This window comes from Tetranychus urticae, chromosome 3 (assembly GCF_039701765.1).
Source record: "Tetranychus urticae isolate SD_2017Ah chromosome 3, NJAU_TeUrti_SD_1.0, whole genome shotgun sequence".
Classification (NCBI taxonomy): Eukaryota; Metazoa; Arthropoda; class Arachnida; order Trombidiformes; family Tetranychidae; genus Tetranychus; species Tetranychus urticae.
The window spans coordinates 16,683,394-16,702,955 of record NC_142960.1 but is presented as its reverse complement, the minus strand read 5'-3'; the positions used below and the strand labels follow the sequence as shown (position 1 = coordinate 16,702,955).

General features: G+C 32.2%; 1 protein-coding gene and 3 long non-coding RNA genes across 10 annotated transcripts; 2 read left to right on the top strand and 2 right to left on the bottom strand.

Moving 5' to 3' along the window:
- The first annotated feature begins 253 nt into the window (after positions 1–253).
- Positions 254–6,118, top strand: LOC107363047 (uncharacterized). 2 transcript variants are annotated; one of them, XR_016199608.1, is made up of 8 exons: positions 254–745; positions 865–978; positions 1,811–2,149; positions 2,353–2,721; positions 2,866–3,272; positions 3,360–4,356; positions 4,773–4,911; positions 5,537–6,118. It is a non-coding gene; the product is annotated as an uncharacterized LOC107363047 (long non-coding RNA). The 2 variants fall into 2 exon arrangements; XR_016199609.1 differs by having other exon boundaries at positions 288–745; positions 2,353–2,716.
- A 683-nt stretch (positions 6,119–6,801) lies between these two features.
- LOC107363046 (uncharacterized) lies at positions 6,802–8,922 on the bottom strand. Of its 2 annotated transcripts, XR_016199606.1 has the most exons (4): positions 8,785–8,922; positions 8,068–8,566; positions 7,765–7,982; positions 6,802–7,606 (listed from the first exon to the last, which is right to left on the bottom strand). It is a non-coding gene; the product is annotated as an uncharacterized LOC107363046 (long non-coding RNA). The 2 variants fall into 2 exon arrangements; XR_016199607.1 differs by lacking the exon at positions 8,785–8,922 and having other exon boundaries at positions 7,749–7,982; positions 8,068–8,210.
- Positions 8,455–12,504, top strand: LOC107363044 (uncharacterized). 5 transcript variants are annotated; one of them, XR_016199605.1, is made up of 8 exons: positions 8,455–8,589; positions 8,856–8,979; positions 9,053–9,277; positions 9,357–9,578; positions 10,332–10,419; positions 10,488–10,810; positions 10,936–12,161; positions 12,249–12,504. It is a non-coding gene; the product is annotated as an uncharacterized LOC107363044 (long non-coding RNA). The 5 variants fall into 5 exon arrangements; XR_001568782.3 differs by having other exon boundaries at positions 9,053–9,281; positions 10,936–11,718; XR_001568781.3 differs by lacking the exon at positions 8,455–8,589 and having other exon boundaries at positions 10,936–11,718.
- Positions 12,505–15,281: 2,777 nt separating this feature from the next.
- On the bottom strand, positions 15,282–19,407 carry pins (G-protein-signaling modulator pins). The gene is made up of 5 exons (XM_015930205.3): positions 19,170–19,407; positions 18,444–19,088; positions 18,236–18,351; positions 16,482–17,494; positions 15,282–16,170 (listed from the first exon to the last, which is right to left on the bottom strand). The coding sequence occupies exons 1-5, from the start codon at positions 19,194–19,196 to the stop codon at positions 15,614–15,616; spliced, it is 2,358 nt and encodes a 785-aa protein (XP_015785691.2). The 5' UTR covers positions 19,197–19,407; the 3' UTR covers positions 15,282–15,613.
- Between the last annotated feature and the right edge of the window lie 155 nt (positions 19,408–19,562).

The following is a 19,562-nucleotide window of genomic DNA, read 5'->3' as shown; positions in this document are numbered from 1 at the left end:
GATAGAGACAGCAAACAAGAAAAATGAGAACCCTCGTTAACTCCAAATTGAGCTTCACGAGCTTAATGTGTAGAATAATATATCTATTTACATTTATTACATGTAATAATCACTTATATGGTCATGTATACGTTTATACTAAAACTTTTGAATTTGGAGCTGCCAAGCTTAATATGGCGTCTAGGGGGTGGTATAAGCCACTCAGTCATATTATGACTTCATCTTGTAACCAAACTTACTGATGTCAATAAAATAATCCTTCTTTATGTCACACATGTTAAATCATTTATAATTGATCGCCATAATTTAGCAATTGTTTCTTTCAACTTAGTAATTAATGTTAATGAAATTTATTCAATACTATGTATGTGTCATCTTCCTTGGCCATTTTTTTTCGCTTTATGATTATGATTTGCATGATTAAGTCCCAATTAACAACTTATGTTCCGTTTTCTCTGTTTGGTTCGCCTTGACTTACACTTTTTCTTGTTTTTGTGTGTTCTTATGCTTTCTCTCTGACTCTTTACCCTCACTTAACATTGATACATTGAATCTAATTCAACTAATTCATCTTACTCAAGATTTATTCCTACATGCTTGATTTAATTGTTACCCTAATGGTGATTATCAACGGCGATGATCTTTGAACGACTGAGAAATTTCAACAACACTGTCAATGGGAAACAGCAACTCTTCAAATTGCGCGTAGTGTTAATTGAAGACATTCAGGCGATGATTACACGAAGTAATTAAAACTGCTAATCGTTTATTAATAATTATTTAATTGTTCTTTTTGATAAAGCTATTAGCTTAATATTCCATGTTAGCTGATTTATTTTGACCTTTTTCCTTATTTACCATTAGATAAACTCACTTGGCTACGAAGATTCAGATCTGTTGGATCGAAATGGTGACTGGTCAATCATTATAAACCTAACGAAATATGATACAAAATATTATGCAAACTATGGTCAGAATGTAAGTCAATCTTGAAATTTGTGGTGTCCATTCGATGAATAACTTTCCATGGAACATGTTGGAACATTTTCTGCAAGTTTGAAACTTTCTCCTACAAGATTAACTTAAAAATTTCAACCGAGTTATCTTTGATTTTTAATTAATGAACATTGTAAGTAATATTGGAAACTTGAAGCCAGAAAACTTAACAAATATTGTTGATAGATACTAATTATGTATTCATACAATTTCATGGTTATAATAATCATTTATTAACTTTTAATTAATCTAGAAAATGATTTAGCAATGAAACTTGATAGAATACAGGTTTTCAGATTTTTTTTGTTTGTTTTTCATTTCATATCAATTCTGACTTGTAGATAATCATTATGTAGAGTTCATTATTTTGTTTAAGATTAATTACGGAGCTGATAGTTCTTAAAGTGATTTGATGAATGTGCACTTTCAAATATTTACGATCCAGCAATTTTATTTTTTGGTGAAATTGAAAAAAAATTTAAGTTGATTTGGTTGTAAATTTCTTGTATGCTAATCGGCGATCAAAGCTAATATTAAGTGAATTTCCAAATGCATTAAGTTCATTGAAGCGCTTTTTTGCTGGTTCATTATGATTACTTTATACTAATACAATAGTCGATCGGTAGTCGGAAGATTACTTTGCATTTAAGGAAAAAGTACATTTTATCGTTTACTTTGTTTTCATTGTAACCCGATTAACATGTCATTCACCATTTTTCTTAAGGTTACTCTTCTTCTTTTTTACCCATCTGCTTTTTGCTCATTTACTGAATCAAATTCTTAACTTTATTCCATCTGCTTCTTCCTTTTTTAGATGTTTTGTTTTGTATCATCATCACAACTTTACCACCAATGGCGATCTGAATCAACAAAATTGTGCATCACTTCTCAACTTGATTAACAATGGCCGGATGAGCTTGGAATCATAACCGTTAATTATGCGTTAATACGCCAATTAAAATATCATCATACATTTACAATTCATATCAATTGATAATTGATAATTGTAGGTTATTGGAATCATCATAATCATCATCAGCATTACTGATTAGGAAGATGGAGTGAAGGAGGAAAAAGAGGCAAGTTGCAAGAAAAAAGAAAGTTGAAACAGTAAAGAAACCATCAATTTGTTGAAATCCAGATTTAATCAAAGGTAATAATGATAATGCTAATAACGTTACTCCCTTACATTGTTCAACTAACATGTATATGAACTTCCCTAAAGGATTTGTTGGTAAAAATAATTCTCGTCTTTTTTTTACCTGCAATTATTTCTCCCAGTTAAATCAAGTTAGATTGTAGGTAGGGAAGAACAACACTTTAATTATCATCATAAAAACGTTTTTTTTCTATTAGTTGAATAGGCCAGAACGGAGAAGAACCAGTAAAATAAGATGATAATAAAGAACGAAGAAGGAGAAAGTCAACCAACCAAGCAACCAGCGAACCAACAAAAAAAGATTATTTCATTATCAACACAGCGTAGGACAACTCCCACAATAAATTAGATAATTACATTTACTCTCCACATCAGCATAACCTCTGACGATTTACGGTCACTAATTAAACGTGTCTGAACGCGAGGATCGTCCTCATTCAAATATTCAAACTCTTCCTCAATGTGCTTACAACTTGGCCTTTTCTGGTTATTATTCTTACCATTTTCCTTCAAGATTTACTGGGATAATCAATGGCACGATTGGATTTATTGTGTGCATGTGTATGGTCGGTTTGAGTATTTATTTGCAAAATTGAAATGTTTGCATGAAAGTTTCATTTAAACGCGCGTGAATTGCTTTTTAAGCTAATTATGGTTCAGATGGTATTAATTTTTTTTCTTTGCATTTCTTTTTCTTCTTTCAAAACCAGAGAAACCTTCAAACTGGAAAGCGGTCAAGAGATTTAGGGATGGAGAAAAGCTAATCATGATATTGATGCTAAAAGTGATAGTTGCAAGAATCTGATGATAAAAGAAGAACAAAAAAAATGTTGAAAAAGATTTGGTAAAACTGAAAAGCAAAGAAAAGAAGAAGAAGAAGAAAAAAATAAAAGAAGAAAGTAACTCAAATCCTGTTCTGGTTAATCAAACAAGTAATGATGTAAAGAATTGATGAAGATAAGATGACCAATTGGAAAGATTGATGGGGTTGAGAGATGATTGTTTGTTTTGCTCTTAAATATTATGACAGTAATCTATGCCTGTTGATAATTGAGTGAATCTAATTTCATTTAAATTAGTAATCTTCAATATGATTCTCGATTCATCAAGCATCCCGGTAAACAAACAAAACAAATCATAACTTGATTTTTTCAACATTTTCACCATTTACTGATCTCTTTCTTGCTCTCTTGCTCAACTGCAGAAACCAAATAATGAGGATAAACCTTATATGGAAACGTAAATGATGATGGTGATGATGAAACTTTTTTTTTACCAAAACAAGATCAAATGAAAGTGAATTCTGATCAGGAAAAGGTGGAAAGTCAACTTGAAAGAAACCCATTTATGGAAATGAAATTGATTATAAATATTGCAGCATCGAAGGTCGCTTTACTCGATGCAATTGTGTTCACCAGTTTCGTCTCGTTGCTCTCTTTCCATATCAAAATGCCCACTTAAAGATTTTCTTCAATTTATGATTATCATCATCATAATTATCAGTTCTGGTTTTGATGGATTTCAAATGGCAAAGAATGATGACGATAATAACAAATAAGTTTTTTTGTCAAAACTCTCATGAACAAATTGGTCCAAGGTTAGACTGGAGATAAAATTGGATCCATTATATCTCAGTTTGATACTTTGTTGCTGAAAAAGGTTGCCATTCGTATATAAGACTCTGAATTAAGAATGAGAATCTTGTTTTACTTTTTCTTGGTCACAGTAATCATTACTTCAGCATTTACTTTCCTCTTTTTTACTATTTTTCAAGAGTTCTTGTGTTTCCCTTGACTTCAGCCAATTGATGGTATAAATTTTGAACAATTTATCTCTATTCTCTCTTCTCTTCTCTTTTTTACTTCTCTTCTGATTAAATAGTAATATTGGGTATTTGATTGGTTGAGAGGTTACTACAAATTGTTCAATTTGTTACCTGTAATATCAGTTTAACCATGGGAGAGATGCTTTAATAACAGGAAGGTGAAGATGGATTCAATGATGATGAAAAAACAACAACAAGTAAAAACAACAAGTCCAATGGTGATAATAATTTTATTATTATCAACAAAAGAGTTTCATTGTTTCTGGTTTCTCAATTATCATTGAGTTTTGAAAGATGGTTTTGCAGCAAGTTTTTTAAGTTATCACTTGCAACGTTGCCATTATTTTACTTTACACAATCAATGATGAAAACGATGGTAAGCAAAATGATTATATTGAATATTGACGGAAGTTGAGGATGTTTAATGAAGATGAGTAGTGAAGAGTGTAAAAGAAGAGCTGAGATGATGAGAAGCCTCTCAAAATGGTAAAAAAAAGAGTGAAAGAGCGATGAAGAAGCTGAAATTTAAAAGATGAAACAAGCTAAATGGTTGAACATTATAAAGACTCAATCAACAAAATTGACGAACATAAATAAGTTTAAAAAGCTGACATAAGAAGAAGAATTGAAAGAAATTGAGAGTGAGCAATCATCATCAACATCATGTGAAGAGAGTTGAATATATGAGAGAATGACAAGGAAGATGATGAAGAAGAAGAAGAAAAATGAAGAAGCTACTACTTTTACTGACCTTCCAATGACCTTTTTTTTTCTTTTCTTTTCTCTTAATAGATTTCTCTGGTTAAAATGGTTGCTTTATGCTTTTAACCTGAAAGATTTAACAAAATATACATAATTTTTGAATGATGATTCCCACTCGTTGTTGACTCGCTGGTGCTTCGGTTGTTGACCTTAACTTACATGAGATCAGGTATGACAACTTACTGGACCTGACAGGTATTACAGGGTATAAAGATGTTGAGGGATGAAGTGAAGGAGAGAAACAAGGGTAAAAAGCAGGAGGAGGAGGAGGATGTTAGGGGATAACTCATGATAAAGGAAAAAAAAGTTAGGTGTAATCAAAGAAGAAGGGCGCAGAGTTTTCTTCATCGAAATGACCCTTGAAACAATCTCCTCCTACTCTCTTTCTTTCTCTCTTTCGCTCAGTATCATCATTATCATCATCAACATTGTAACATTGAACAAAAACCTCGTTACAAGGTAAATGTTGATAGTGACGGTTCTCGCTTAGTCTCTCTTCTCTTTCTCTTTTCTGTATTAGTAATACTTGAAGAGTCATTGACTTGAGAGAAAGAGGATGATGATGATGATGATGATGATGATGATGGCATTGGTGAGCCTGATGTTACTGAGAAGAGATGAAGAGTCTTCTAAGTTGCTTAAGTTAATCCTCAACTAACAGGTAGCTTATCTGTGAATCTTTCTTTCTCTGGTGAATTAAATCATTTTTGGGTTATTATAAATATATATTTATATAAATAATTAATCTTAATTTTTCACTCTTTTTTTCTCACTTATTTTCACTCTCTTCACAGATGATTAATGGGTAAATCAACCATGAGGATATCAACATCGCCATCAACATCAAAATCATCATCGGCGTCATCAATTGTTACTCTTTAATCTTTAAGTGAATCTTTAGCAACAGTGAATTATGGTCTGTTTGTGTGTTATATATGGAAAGAGAACAGAAACAGAAACAGATTTAGTTCTTTCTAATTTCAGTATTTTGACAGTATAATTGTCATTTATTTCACCTTGATAATCAAGCAAATTACTTTTCGTTTGTCTGCAATTTTATTGTTATTTGATTGTCACTTGCTTGTTGGCGGTCAATTAATTTGATTGCAACGCTTTTGATTCTGTCTCTTTTTTTCACTTTTCACTTGTGATTCTGTTGCAAAAATTGAATTTAACGACTAGTTAATTAATTCAATTGAATGATTAACAGTTTAGAGATGAGCAAACCCGGAGAAAAGGGAAGAACAGATAAGAGCAAAAATCTGGTTTACCTGTAATTGGCCTGGAAAGAGTTAAACGCCAGATCAGTATTTTTGTTACTTTTTTTCTTGCAAGATGCTGCTGATGACTACTATTAACATGATGAAGATGATTACTATTTGGGTTATTGTTATTGTTATTACCTTGTAAGAATTTAAAAGAGTCCAACTGAACGAAGATGAACGGAACCCAGCGTAGCGAAAAGTCAAATTGTTTCCAACGCAATTGACTGTACAAACTGTTGGTGCGCATTTTACATTACATTTTTAATTAATGCTAATAGACAAAATTCCTATCTGAGTGTACTATTCAAGCACCTTTCTCATGCAACTTCATGACTTAAAAACGATAAATTGCTTGAATAGTTGCATTGTGTATTAGATTTACATCTAAATGATTAATTGAGTGAAAGTTAATTTTTGATTAACACGTTTTAAAATCCCCATAAAGAAGGCTTAAAATGATAAATAGCAAGTCGAGTGAAAAGATTGAAAATTATGATTTGAAATACAATCGATTTAGCTTTTATTTATTATCAAAGAATGTGATAATTTGTATTGGAATGGATTAAGGTAAAGAGTTAAACATAACTAGAGATGTTGTTGATTCGTGATCATTTAACAATAATAATGAAAGAGTTAAACAGTTTATAATAACCTACAAAAATGAATTGAAATGAAACTCGCTATCAATTGAAATTGTTACTGAAATGAGAGAGACTTGTTTTGATAGGATCATTATGATGGTTCCGTGTTGATAAGTTATAAAGGAATCAAAATTATCATCTCTTTATCGTGCCTTTGTCTGAGCAAATTAATATTTAATTGTTAATTTATGTTTGCTGATGCATTATCTTTTCGCGTTACATTATCATTTTAAAGTATCAAAATCGAAGCATTGAAAGCAGCAAACCAGTAGATGTTGTGTTAAAGAAGCAAAAGGTCAACATCAGTTATTATCACCATTTAGTTGCACTGTTTAACATCATGATTACAAATTGAATATGATTTGATTGATTCCATACTTGAGGCTGTATTTGTCAGGTTTTTTTAATTTCATGATAAATATCCATAGTAAAGGCCTTTATAGTAATCAGAGAATGTTCATTGAGATATAATCATGTACAATTATCGTCTTCAGCTTCACCATAATCTTGCTTTTTCATAGTTACTTTCCATAACAAATAACCATTTATTCTCGTGTCAATCGTGTGTTTGTTTCTAAAACTCTGTTATCTCACAAATCAATTCATTATTCCACCTAATTGACATCTCAAACTTAATCACGGTATCATTTTGTACTCTAATGTCATTGCATTTGACTGATTACATGTTAGAAGAAGAGGGATGAATACTAAATGGAAACAGAGAAGAGATGAAAAACTGAATAAACAAGTCGAAACAACGCTTTCGTCAGAGACTATTGTTGTCAGCCATAGCAATTAGTAAAATAATGAAATCGGGTTTCAACATATTCATATAGCGAGAACAATTTAGACAGATGAAGTAAACTCCGTTCTGGTGTCCATTCACCTTTTTTTCAATGTATGAAAAAATCTTTTCTTTACTCTCCTTAACCTTTTTCTTCCATTTGAACAAGAGTTACTAGAAAAAAAAGGAAAAAAGGGAAAATAAGTTAAAAATGAGAGAGGAGGGAGAGAGATAAAGAATGAATGATGATGATGAAGAAAGGGAAGATAGAAATAAATAGCTATGAGTCCATTGGGTGTGCGCTGAATCAACAAACCATGAAAGGCTATTACCAGAAGCACGGAGTCAAACCTTAAATCGACTTTCACCTAACAATGCTACTGCTGCTTAACCTTACAACGCCTCATTAGGAAACATTCATTTCACCACTGACAGCTAGATGCATGAAAAACCATCATCAGTATCAATATAGCAACAGTGCCAACATCATAAAGCAATAAGAGAGGATCATGGTAAAAGGTAACCTGGGGTCTGACTCAATTCAGTTAAGCTAACAGGGAAAAGAAAGGAAAGAAGAAGAAGGTTAGCGAATAAGATCAACGCAAAAATATAATAAAATAACAGATTGTACTTACTATTATCCACAAAAGAGGAGAGTGCCAACAAAAGCAGGAATAACAGGTCATCTCTATCTTCATCATTATCAACCTCAATGTCAACAATATCGTTAATCAGCAAGGGAAGAGAAGAAAAGAGAGAAAAAGGAAAGAGAGAGAAGAGAGAAGAAATAAAAAAGATGATTGAGGCTACACGAGACTCACAAATAACCACGTGTGAATCCTCTTTTTATCTGTCATCTCCTTCATCAGGCTTTATTAAGCTTTCCTCTTTCTTTCGGTTAAAAAAGAGAGAAATGGAAGACAAATCAGCGATCAGCAGAAAGGTGGTTCCTCCACGGGTTTTGTTTCTCATCATATCTTTAATTTGGGGTTTCCATTACTCGTGATGAATCTTGATCAACACACATTTTGTTTCATCACTACTTTATAATCACCATGAGAAGTAAACCAAACAAAAGAATAAATGGCGCCAAGTTGAAAAAACAGCATGTTGATGACAATTATCGTCAATTGGCTGTTGTTGAGTTTAAACAAAAGGTTAGTTAATTAATTAAACAAGCAACCTGAACAGGAGGGACACTATTTTTGAAGGAAAGGATGGGTGTTGTGAGGATAATAAAAATTAAATCTTCATTTCCTACTTCTCAAGAATCAAACAAATTGTCTATTTGTCTTTGCAGCTTCAATCACATTGTGTTAACACAAAGCACATGTTAATGCGTAAATCTTTACCTTTTTTATCCACAACAAAACGATTTATTTTAATGATATTTATCCAATTTCTATTTAATATTCCTCCCTAGCTGTGCTAATTTTACGGAAGTATTCATATACATTACACGTCCTTGAATCACCTTAATTATTATCCACATAACGGCTACCAACAATCACCATTTCTCTGTTTATTGTGCCTTCAATTCACTCTCGGTAAGTCTCTATATTCCTTCCCTTTGATTCCAATAATTAATTTATACAATTTTTCTTGATTGCGCTATCACAGTGGTTTGCCATAGACAGTCCAATGGTCGCTATTAGGTCGTTATCTTTGTTACTTTTACTCGCTTGGTATCAATTTTGGTCGCTCTGTGATTCCCCTTCAGTTGGCTTCTCATGTTACTTGGAAAAGACTCAGGCTTGACAGTTAACTGGGCTGCACTTTTGTCTTACACGTTACAGATCCGTTACAGATCAATTTGCATGCAAACATAATGAACAAAAGCGCTGTGTGAGTAAGTTGATACACCAATTTGAATAATAACACTAACAAATGTTTAACAATACTTACATTTACCTCACGCAACCAGGAATGGGACATCAATTCGAGGAAAATACCCAGCGATCCGGACGACGACCTCTTGGAAAGTTATTAAAGATTTCGTTGACTACCAATTTGTTCACAAATGTTTAAAATCACAATCAGATCCGGTTTGGTTTGAAAGATCACACCTGATTATGTTCCTTATAACTTTATGGTAAATCAACAAGTAAAACTTACATGTCAGATATAAGTGGAGATCTCATAAAAGGTACAATTTTACGACTAGACTTGAAAATTGCAATTGTTTTAAATTTTGATGTTCCAACTACAACAACTCAGCTATTATAATTCACCTTAATTTAGCTGAAAATTTTCCTCTTTAATAGCATTACATAATGTTTCTCTAAATGCAATTCAGCTCGTTAAAAAAAGCCCAACTAGTCTTCCTTGAAAAACAGCAATCATATTGAAGATCCAATTGCTTCTTCAATTCTTTCCTTTTCAATTGTTTTCAAGTTTTAATCAACAACATGGCTAACATTCATCGTTAACTATTTCAATGTTAAAGATATCTTGTTACCATACAACTGTAATTTGAAACAAACAGACAATCAAGGATGACATTAATTGTTGTGTTTTTGCAAGTTTCTCTGTTTTCTTTTGGGTTAATTGTTATACATTAGTAAGTGATAAGCAATCACATCTAATGATACTGGATCATCTATACATACAAAGTAACTAAATTGAATCATGTATGCTAATTGTTTCTCAATGTTTGCTTTAAATAATCAAACGATTCTTCAAAATTACCGTTGAAAAATAAGCAAATCTTTGTTAAACTAAATGAGTAGCTAATGAGTTGTGTGTCGTCTCGTTGTTTAATTAACTTATCAGCCGATTAGAAAGCCAATGACATTGTAAATAATAGCTTCGTATATATATCATTACAATACTCATAATTATTTATTTATTCCTTATTTAATTGTTACTCTTTTCTCTTTTTCTTTGCGTTTTTTGACAGAGTCACCCAAAAGTGAAGGAAAGATTGACCAACTAAGCAATTACTTTCATGCAAAATATCAGTTGATTTGGTTTACGCAAATGAAATGGTAGTTAACTAAATTAATGCTGCTTCTTTCAAGTATTAATTACAAGCTTTTTGTTTAATGATCACCAGGAGTGAGGTGATAATACAGCAGAAGAAGAGGAAAAATGAATCAATGTGCAGATGCAACTAGCATAACCATGCTGTTAAAATTTTGAAGGCAACAATACAAACCATGCTTGTTGGATAATCATTCTGGAAACGATACAAACTCTGGCCATTGAAACAGGTTTCTTTTTTTCTTCTTTTCATCTTACATGTTTAAAATAAACCAAACAAAGCATCATCATCATCATAACCCGTCAAATTCAATCAGTGTTGATCAATGTTGATTGATATTTGTTTTTCTCCTTCTCTCGGTCTGCTTGATTCAAATGTAACATAAAACGCATTAGGTGAGTTCATAAAAAAACGTATATTTACTCCAATTCCATGTTTACAATATCTGATCTTTCCTATTATTCCTGCTTTTTTTAAAATAACTTTCAGATTTTTTTTTCTTCTTTCCTTTCTCATTAAGCTGACAGTCAAAAAGGGGAAGTATTATTTCCATCCTTTCACTTTCCATGTATTTGAACAACCTGTCATATAAGCCCAATGAACTGACTTCAAGAGTTGATCGTTATTGTAATTGTAATGAACCTGTGTTATTTAACCAGGATTGTTAACATGCAGATGAAGGAAAAGGCGAAGAAAAATCAGGATAAAGTGTGAAAACCACTAGAAACAAAACTGAAAACAGTCGATGGCACTTTAGATAATACCTCATCATTAAATTATCTGGACATCTGATTGTGATCAGGTCAATTCTGCCAATCACCGATGCTAAACGTGTTAAATGGTGCTGATGAACAGTGATGGCAAATGAATTGAAACAAGTGTTAATGTTTGTGCTGGTTCTGTGAATTTCTTAATGATTTGGAATCAGAAACAAAAAAACCAAATTCGACGACTTTGATGATTTCAAATATAATATTGGAGTTATAAAAATGTCCAGAAAGGAATCACCTGGGCTGTTGGGATGATTGCTGATCTTACCTTATCTAATTGTGGCTCGCAATTTGGCAAAGCAATGTGAGAAAGTTGTTGCGATAAGAAAAAAAATTTTCAAAACTTACATGATAACAAGCTGAGTCTCCAAGTTTTTTCAGTTAAAGACTCAAAAAGAAACGTAAAGAGGGAAGAAAGGAAAAGATAATTTGAACGGAGGAAACAGAAGGAGGTTCACGAAACGGAAAGAAAGCGATCAGGATGGTGAAGGAGGAAAAGCAGGGGAAAATAAAGGATCTTGAGGATGATGATGGTAATCAAAAGAGATCTCGTTAACGTCGGCAAATAGTCAAGAGTTATTTTTCTTAATGGTTTCAAAACAGTTAAGAATTTTTAACCAACATGATGATGATGATGGAGGTGATGTTGAAAATGGTTAAAATGGAAATAGTTAGGTGTTGAAAAAACTCAGCATCATCTGGAACTAGATAAGACAGGTCATCATACAATTGATGCTGTTTTTATTTCCTTTTTTTACCTTCAATCCTTACCATTTTTGACGATCTCTTTATTCATCATTTCACCATCATCTTGTTTTACCCTTTTTTTCATCACAATAGCTTGCACCTATTATCTATTAGCTACTATTTAATAGCTTGGTAAAGCTAAAAATTGAGAATCTAGAAAATTATTATGAAAATTTATCAGCGTTTTAAAAAAGGCCATTTTCCTTTTATGCATTTTATTGAAAAAAAGGTAAAATAGTTCTTGCATTAGCCAACACTAACCTGAAATATCAGACTAATTTCAATTTTTCCATTTTCTATTGTATTTTATTTACAGATTTTGATTGTTAACTTGTCCATTTAAAATTTGAAATAGCTGGAGATATTGATTGAGCAGATTGATCAAACATGGGGCAAACAATGCTTATATAAAACCAAGATTTCATTTTACCTTCTACTATTAATTCATGACTGGGAAATTTATTGTAAATTCAAATTGTAAAAATCAATGTCATTCGCAAATAGGTTGATGTATTTGAAATGATCTGATTTCTATAAGTAAAATGAATAAATAGTTCTTAATTTGAATCCAATTAACGTTTTTGCTGCAAAGTTTAATCAGTGTATTATTCATTTTCACACGGACCTTTTCAGTGTGACACCTTGAATGTAAATATTTGCCATTAAGATATAATACTCAGCAATTCCCTTTACATGGCTTTTCATTCAATTGTAACGGCTATATTGTTTCACAGTTTAATGATAATAGTTTTGGCTCAATAGCATTTCCATCCATTTTTACCTTTAATCATTTTTAGTCATGTAAATGAATGAAAATGTTGAATCAACTGATTCTAAATTTGTATCTTCTTAACGTATTTTTTGGAAATATGTAAATCTGAAATTATTTTTCCGATTAGATTTCATTTAATTGTTTTCTCTGTACTAAAAAATGTCCATCTTTAAATAATGGAAAGATTGAGTTATTAGTGAATTTTATGTAATATTCAGGTTTTGAATTTTGGTAATATTTTTGACTTTTGTCCTGAAATCAATCAGTTTTAAGTAAAATTTGTTTGCATGAATCAATTGGATAGATCTCACACAAACTATAGTTAAATGGGTCTTTCATCCATAACAATTTACCTTCTGCAATCCTCTTCTTTTTCCTATTCATAATCTATTTCTCTATTACTTTCTATCTCTTCATGACAGAATGTCAATCAGCATTTTCTGACTGGTGTGTAGATGATTATTATTATTATATTTATCGTAAAACTGTTTGTTCCTTAAACCTTCGACTTTGCACATTTTCAATGAGATTCAAAAAACGATGTAATGATTTTCGACAATTTGAAATGTACATCGTTTTCTATTTTTAATTTATGATAATTCACTTTTGTATACCGTTCTTATAATTTGATTTCTTGCCTCACAATCAACTCTGTTTTGATCTTGTTCAATTTTAAAATCATTTTAGCTTGGTTTAATTCAGTTTTACCAGAATATTAAAATTGAACGAATGAAAACCTAAAAATAAACCACACCAGGATCGGTGAACAATTAACAAAGAAATCGGTTTTACTTATTAGCAATGTAAAAGTGGATTTTATTGTTTATCCAAACTGCTTATTATTTCAAACTAATAATTTCTTCATTGACAATTGTTCTGACAGTGGCTAATCAAACGAAATTAGATCTTACTTTAAAAAAATTACATTGAATTTGGTTAAAAGGTGTAAGGAAAATTGAATGTTGGCTTAATTTTGGAAGTGAACTTGTGTTATTGTTTTTTCAATAAACTGAAACTTGGTTGCTTCTTTAAGAATAAATTGGATGACAAGAGAGAAGACAAGATGAGCGTGATAATAAAAATAATGATGATTAGGATGATATTGGATGAAATGCCAAGAAATTTTCTTACAAATATGAAGTAAAGAAAAAAAAAGAGGAGCAAAGATTTTAACAGATGTAGTTTTAAGATGAAACGAGAACAATTAATTAAATTAACGTCATGTGTTAATTGATTGAAATTGATTAACAAGTATTTTTCACATCATTTTTCAACTTCGACGATGGAAATGCAGAAAAATTGGCAGAAATTGTTTCTTTTTTCGATACAGAATCTTGCATAAGAAAGACAAGAAATGAAAAATTTAAATTTATAATTGATAGATCGGTAATGAAATCCTGGAAAGAGTTAACAGGGAATTATCATTGAAATATTCCAATTGATTGATCCAGCTTTTCACTCTCTTTTCAATGACTAAACTGAAATCCAATTTTACATAAAAGCATAAAGGTAGCATAAAGGTTTAAGCTGCTATTCATTGTGAACCTGTGTCAATCTTTTTCCTGTCTTCAGATGAAGATGTCAAGGATGAGTTTGATGTTGAACTTCCAGGCGATTTTTCCCTCCTTCATTATTTTCATCATCGCCATCATCGGATTGATTATCACCTAAAAGCTCTATCCATTGATCTTCAATTCGAGCTGACTGGGAACGCATGATAAGTCTAAAGAAGTCTTCACTAATTGGTTTACTTGGTCCAGTCGGGCCAACTGCACTTGAATCAGAAACAGTTGCTGATCTATTCCGAGCAAAATTGGCTCGAGCTGAAGATGATGAGGTGATTGGAGAAGGGCTAAGGAAGAAGTAGAAGTAGTTAAAATATTTTCTGGTGTTGATGAGGTTTGAGACCCAAAACGATTTGGAAGAGTTAAACGTTGATCCTCAAGGCGACTTGATTGGCATTTCATGAGTTGTCCATCGTCAGGCAAAATATTGGCACGAGAAAGTGGTGCTCTTTGTTCATCGGCGACTTTGAAGGGCTGCAATCATGTCTAACAGTTCATCTCTTGCGTTACTTGAATCTGAGCCTGAGCTTCCATACGTTGATGACAAAGATGCTGATCCTGAAGACGAGGTTGGATGATTGTTGGAACCAAAGCTAATCGGATTTGAACCTCTCCGACCATTTGTAACAATGTTACCATTAGTTGTGCTCCTAGCTATTGTTGCTGCTCTATTAATTAATCGATTTGATCTTGAAGATGACTCGACTGTTATAGGGTGACAACGTTGAGCCTGATTTGATGTTACAACCATGAAAAAAACACTTGGACCAAGTTTTTCTTATTAAATTATCTTTGTAAAATTGAAGAACACCCACGCAAAATGAAACATATTCAATAATTTTAAGCATCTGGGATAATTGAATTACCAATTATTGAACACTGCTAGAAGGAATTAGAATTAACATATTCAATCGAGAGGATCTTTGATTTGAATGCAAAGTCTATCAATATGGAAAAAGTTCACTGTTTAACTTTTAAGTTGAAAATAAAAATATAATTATCCTCAAAAGACTTACAGCCCAACATTAATACTTTTAATAATTTAAACGTTTAAAATTATCTTTTGATAAAGACGAAAAATACATGGAGATTGACTAAAATCAGAGATACTCATTCAGATTATATTAAATTTTTAAAATTATTGAGTGATTTTTCATTTTTAAATGGATTTTCATGCATTACTAACACCACTGCATTTCGACCAAGTTGGTAACTTTGGTTTCCTGTATTTTTTCATTTTAATTATGGACTTTTTCAATGTAAATTGACTGTAAAATTAAGTTGATGACGTTACAATGGTAGAATGACAAGATGAATTGAATCTGATGAAATGAATTAAGCTCATTAAACCTTGGAACATTTTGTTCTTTCGTCATCAGATACAGAGCTTTTCCTACTGCTCACGGACTGTGGATAGGACGGCAAATTGTTTCTATTTGGATGGCGATATTGATTATTACCAGGTGGAAGTACAAATCGTTGATCTTCTATTCTGGCAGACTGAAAGCGCATTATTAAACTGAAGAAATCTTCGTCAGGTAAAGTTGATCCTCGGGAGTTACCGTTTGACGTTTGAGATGAAATTCGAGAAGGATGACGATTAGTTTGATTAGTTACATTGGATGATCTTGATCTATCGTTAGAACGCAAAGATCGTCGAGTAGTATAATTATTGAGCGATGTCTCTCGGTTATTCGAATTGAGTGTTGGAGGTAAGACGCATCTTTGATCTTCTAATCGGCTAGATTGGCACCTGATTAATTGTTCAATGAAATCATCATCAGGTGGTAAACTTGATGAAGTTGTTGTTGGAAGTTGAGTATTACGATTTCCATTTGATGAACCATGATTACTATAACGTTCAGAACTATGCTGCCTGGTCATGGTTGAGCCATTTGAACCTAGTAAATAGAAAATAAAATGAAAACGTTACTAAGAATTTAAGCTAAAAACCAGAGAAATCACACAACTAAAATAATGGCGAATTGATTAATTTCATGATTGATAATATTCGCAATAATTTAGCGATAGAGTAGAGAAGACTGACTACTTGTTTTGATAGTTGTAGATCCAATTGATTCAGATGCATTGCGTTTCAACTTGGTTACAACAAATTTTTAGGTTTAGGTTTAAAAGATTAAGTTAAGACCCATTAGCTAACCTAAAGGGCCTATCAGACTAACGGGTGTGATTTTGAAAACCATAAACTCACCTGAATAATAATCAGATCCATTTATCGTAAAACTGCGCTTCAAAAGCGGAGCTCTTTGTTCGTCAAATCTTCGACTTTGCATATTTTCAATTAGATTGAATAGATCATCGGGATTTTCGTTATTGTTTGCTATCAAATGAGTTGATTCTGAGGTTGAATAAGCGGAAGAGCCACTCTGTGAGTTACCCATAGAACGAGTGTTAGATGTAGTTGAATTATTACCACGTAGAGTGTTGGAGCGACTTTGAGAGCCATTGTTACTGTTTACATCGGGCTGGTTGTTGGTTGGAAGTGCAGAATTACTAATAGGGTTCTGTGTGCTTGTAGTTACAGCTCCTCTCTTGGATCGAGAGGATTTAGGCCTACAATTTTCTTTATTTTCCAATGGGTCAAAAGAACATCTTTGATCATTCATCCGTTTACCTTGAGATTTCACTAATAAATCGAGGAAATGATCTTCCTCTTCGCTTTTTATAGCTATGTTACCATTGGAAGCAATGTTACTTCGACTGCCACTAGCAACACTGTTATTGGTGCTTACACTTGGGATAAATATATCTTCATCTTGTTTGGACGGAGTTAATTTTAAAAGATTCATATTTTCCATGCTAAGTCTTTTGTTTTTGGGTCTCTCTGGTGTTTTTTCACTCTTATTTACAGTTGAAGATGAAATTCCCTCCTTATTCAATAAAAGTCGCAACTCAGAAATAGTCTTGGTAGCTGTTTCTTGTCCAATTTTATCACCAATTTTTTTGGACACATCGAGATGTTTGTAAGCAAAATTGAGAGCTTCTTTGTGGTTGCCAATGGAATTAAAAGCATTACTAAGACTCCAATAGGCTCGTCCTTCGCCAACTTGATCACTTAGTTCTTGGGCTAATTCAAGATGTTTAAGATGATAATCAATGGAGGTCTTGAAATCTCTCAGAAGAGTGTACGTGTTACCAAGACTGTAATATGCTTGAGCTTCCAAAACTTTATCTCGGAGTTCTTGGGCGATGATTAGTGTTTGTCTGAAATAAATAATGAATAATATTCAAAAATTAGTCAAAATTGTTTGAAAGAAATCAAATGAATAAAAGTGCAAGAAAGATTTTTATATCCACAGTGTTGTATTATACCGTACAAAAGTGGGAACAAATGTTCTTGTTCTGTACCATCCATTTCTTGCCTTAAAAGTTACCGACGAAAACAAATCAAAACAATTGTTTAAATCGAAGCAAAAAACCTTCTACATCCAGAATCAAAGTGTTGATTAATTCAACCTAAAACTCAACTATTGAAAAGCATCTTCCATCCGTTGAATCTTGATTTCCCAATGCTGAATTGCTATTCATAATCTTGAAATCTAAAAGATAGCGAGTTTTATTCAAACGAGCTTGATTAAACTCTAATTTTTGATCTTTGTATTTATGTATTCATCCTAAAGCAAATTCATTCTTAAATATATTGCTATAATCCTGACCAAAAGTGTTTATCAATTTAATTCAAGTCGAATGAATACGAACATTTTAATCTGATATATTACTCAAAAGCTTTCTCTTGACCGGAACAGAGATCTATTTTGTGTATCATAGAAACTGTGTGAACAATAAAACATGATTTATGATATTAAGCAGAATTTCTAATCTATGGTTGTTCTTATTTGAATCCATAAAAATCTTCACAAATATGGAACTAGAACAAAGAACCATTAAATACAGCTACAGAAATACGGAACAATACGAGACTGCAATTCAAAAAACAATACTCACTTGAAATTGTAAATAGCTTTTTCAAAATCCCAGAGAAAGATATGAGCGTTACCCAAATTACAATGAGCTCTCCTTTCAGCAGCTTTATCTTTGAATTCTTGAGCAATTCTTAATCTCTGATATAAAATAGGAATACGAAAATTAGAAAAATTGACCAATAACTAGAGAATTTTGATTATATAACTAATTAAACTTATTCATTAAATACCTCAGTGTGGTAATAAATAGCTTGATCAAAATTACCCAATAAATAATGGGTATTTCCAAGATTACCAAGAGCACGACCTTGAGCGGATTTGTCTCCAAGTTCAATCATCAATTGTAAATTTTTCTCATAATAATCGACAGCTTGAAGAAAACAGTTCTTCACATAATCGGGAAAGTCACCTGGGTCTTGAAAGCTATTGGATGCAAGATGTTTGCCTTTGGTGTGGTACACATTACCTAAATTATAGAGAGCGCGGCCCTCACCAACTTTATCATTCAAAGACCGAGATATTTGTAAATGTTTATCACAATAAATGGCAGCCTCTTCAAATTGACCCAACATTTTCAGAGTATTTCCTAAATTTCCACTGGCCTTTGCTTCACCGATGATGTCTTTCATTGACTTGGCTAGTTGAAGGTCCAAAGAGTGATAGTGCAAAGCAGTTTCATAATTTGATAAATAAAAATGAGCATTACCAATTTGACTGTAGATCGCAGAAAGTGTCTTTTTGTCGGTTGTACCAATGTTTATGGCAGCTTCGAAAAAGTTGATACCACCTTCAAAATCACAGCTTTTACATAATCTTTCACCTTCAAGGGCCAATTCAAGGCAAGTATTTGAAGTTGCTGAAACATTGGTATTGGTCTGTAAATAAGTGAAAAGGTGAAGTTTTTTATAAGTCATTTTGTAAATGATACCTTAGGTAAAGATTTTGTAAAGACTTACCTGTGAGTTGTGGGAATTGGCCGCCATGATAGAAACAGCAGAAAAAGTAAAAAAAGTTATAGTAATAAATATTATAAATAATATTAGTAAAGTTTGTAAAAGTTTAGAGTCACAAATAATTAAAAAAACACCAAAGTTATAAAACAACAGAAAGTAATAATCCTACAATAACTGTCAGTGAGCAAATTCAAAAATATTTTAAACAAGGTAACAAAAAACAAAAACAACGGAGGAATCAAAACGGTTTCTTTCTTCCGCTTCGGTAACAGTTGACGAAACCCGTCGATAGATGGAGCCATTGACTCAACCACCAGTAAAACAGCGCGTTTTTATCGTCCTGATGATTGATCCTGATTAACCCAGAAAATTAATTAATTGTTACCCGAATTCAGC

Excerpts from the sequence above, each read along its gene's own strand:
- pins (XM_015930205.3), bottom strand. The coding sequence starts at position 19,196 with ATGGCGGCCAATTCCCACAACTCACAG. Across the intron at positions 17,495-18,235 it reads AAAGCTATTTACAATTTCAA|ACAAACACTAATCATCGCCC; the intron begins GTGAGTATTGTT and ends TATTTATTTCAG. Across the intron at positions 16,171-16,481 it reads TGGATCTGATTATTATTCAG|GTTCAAATGGCTCAACCATG; the intron begins GTGAGTTTATGG and ends TCTATTTACTAG.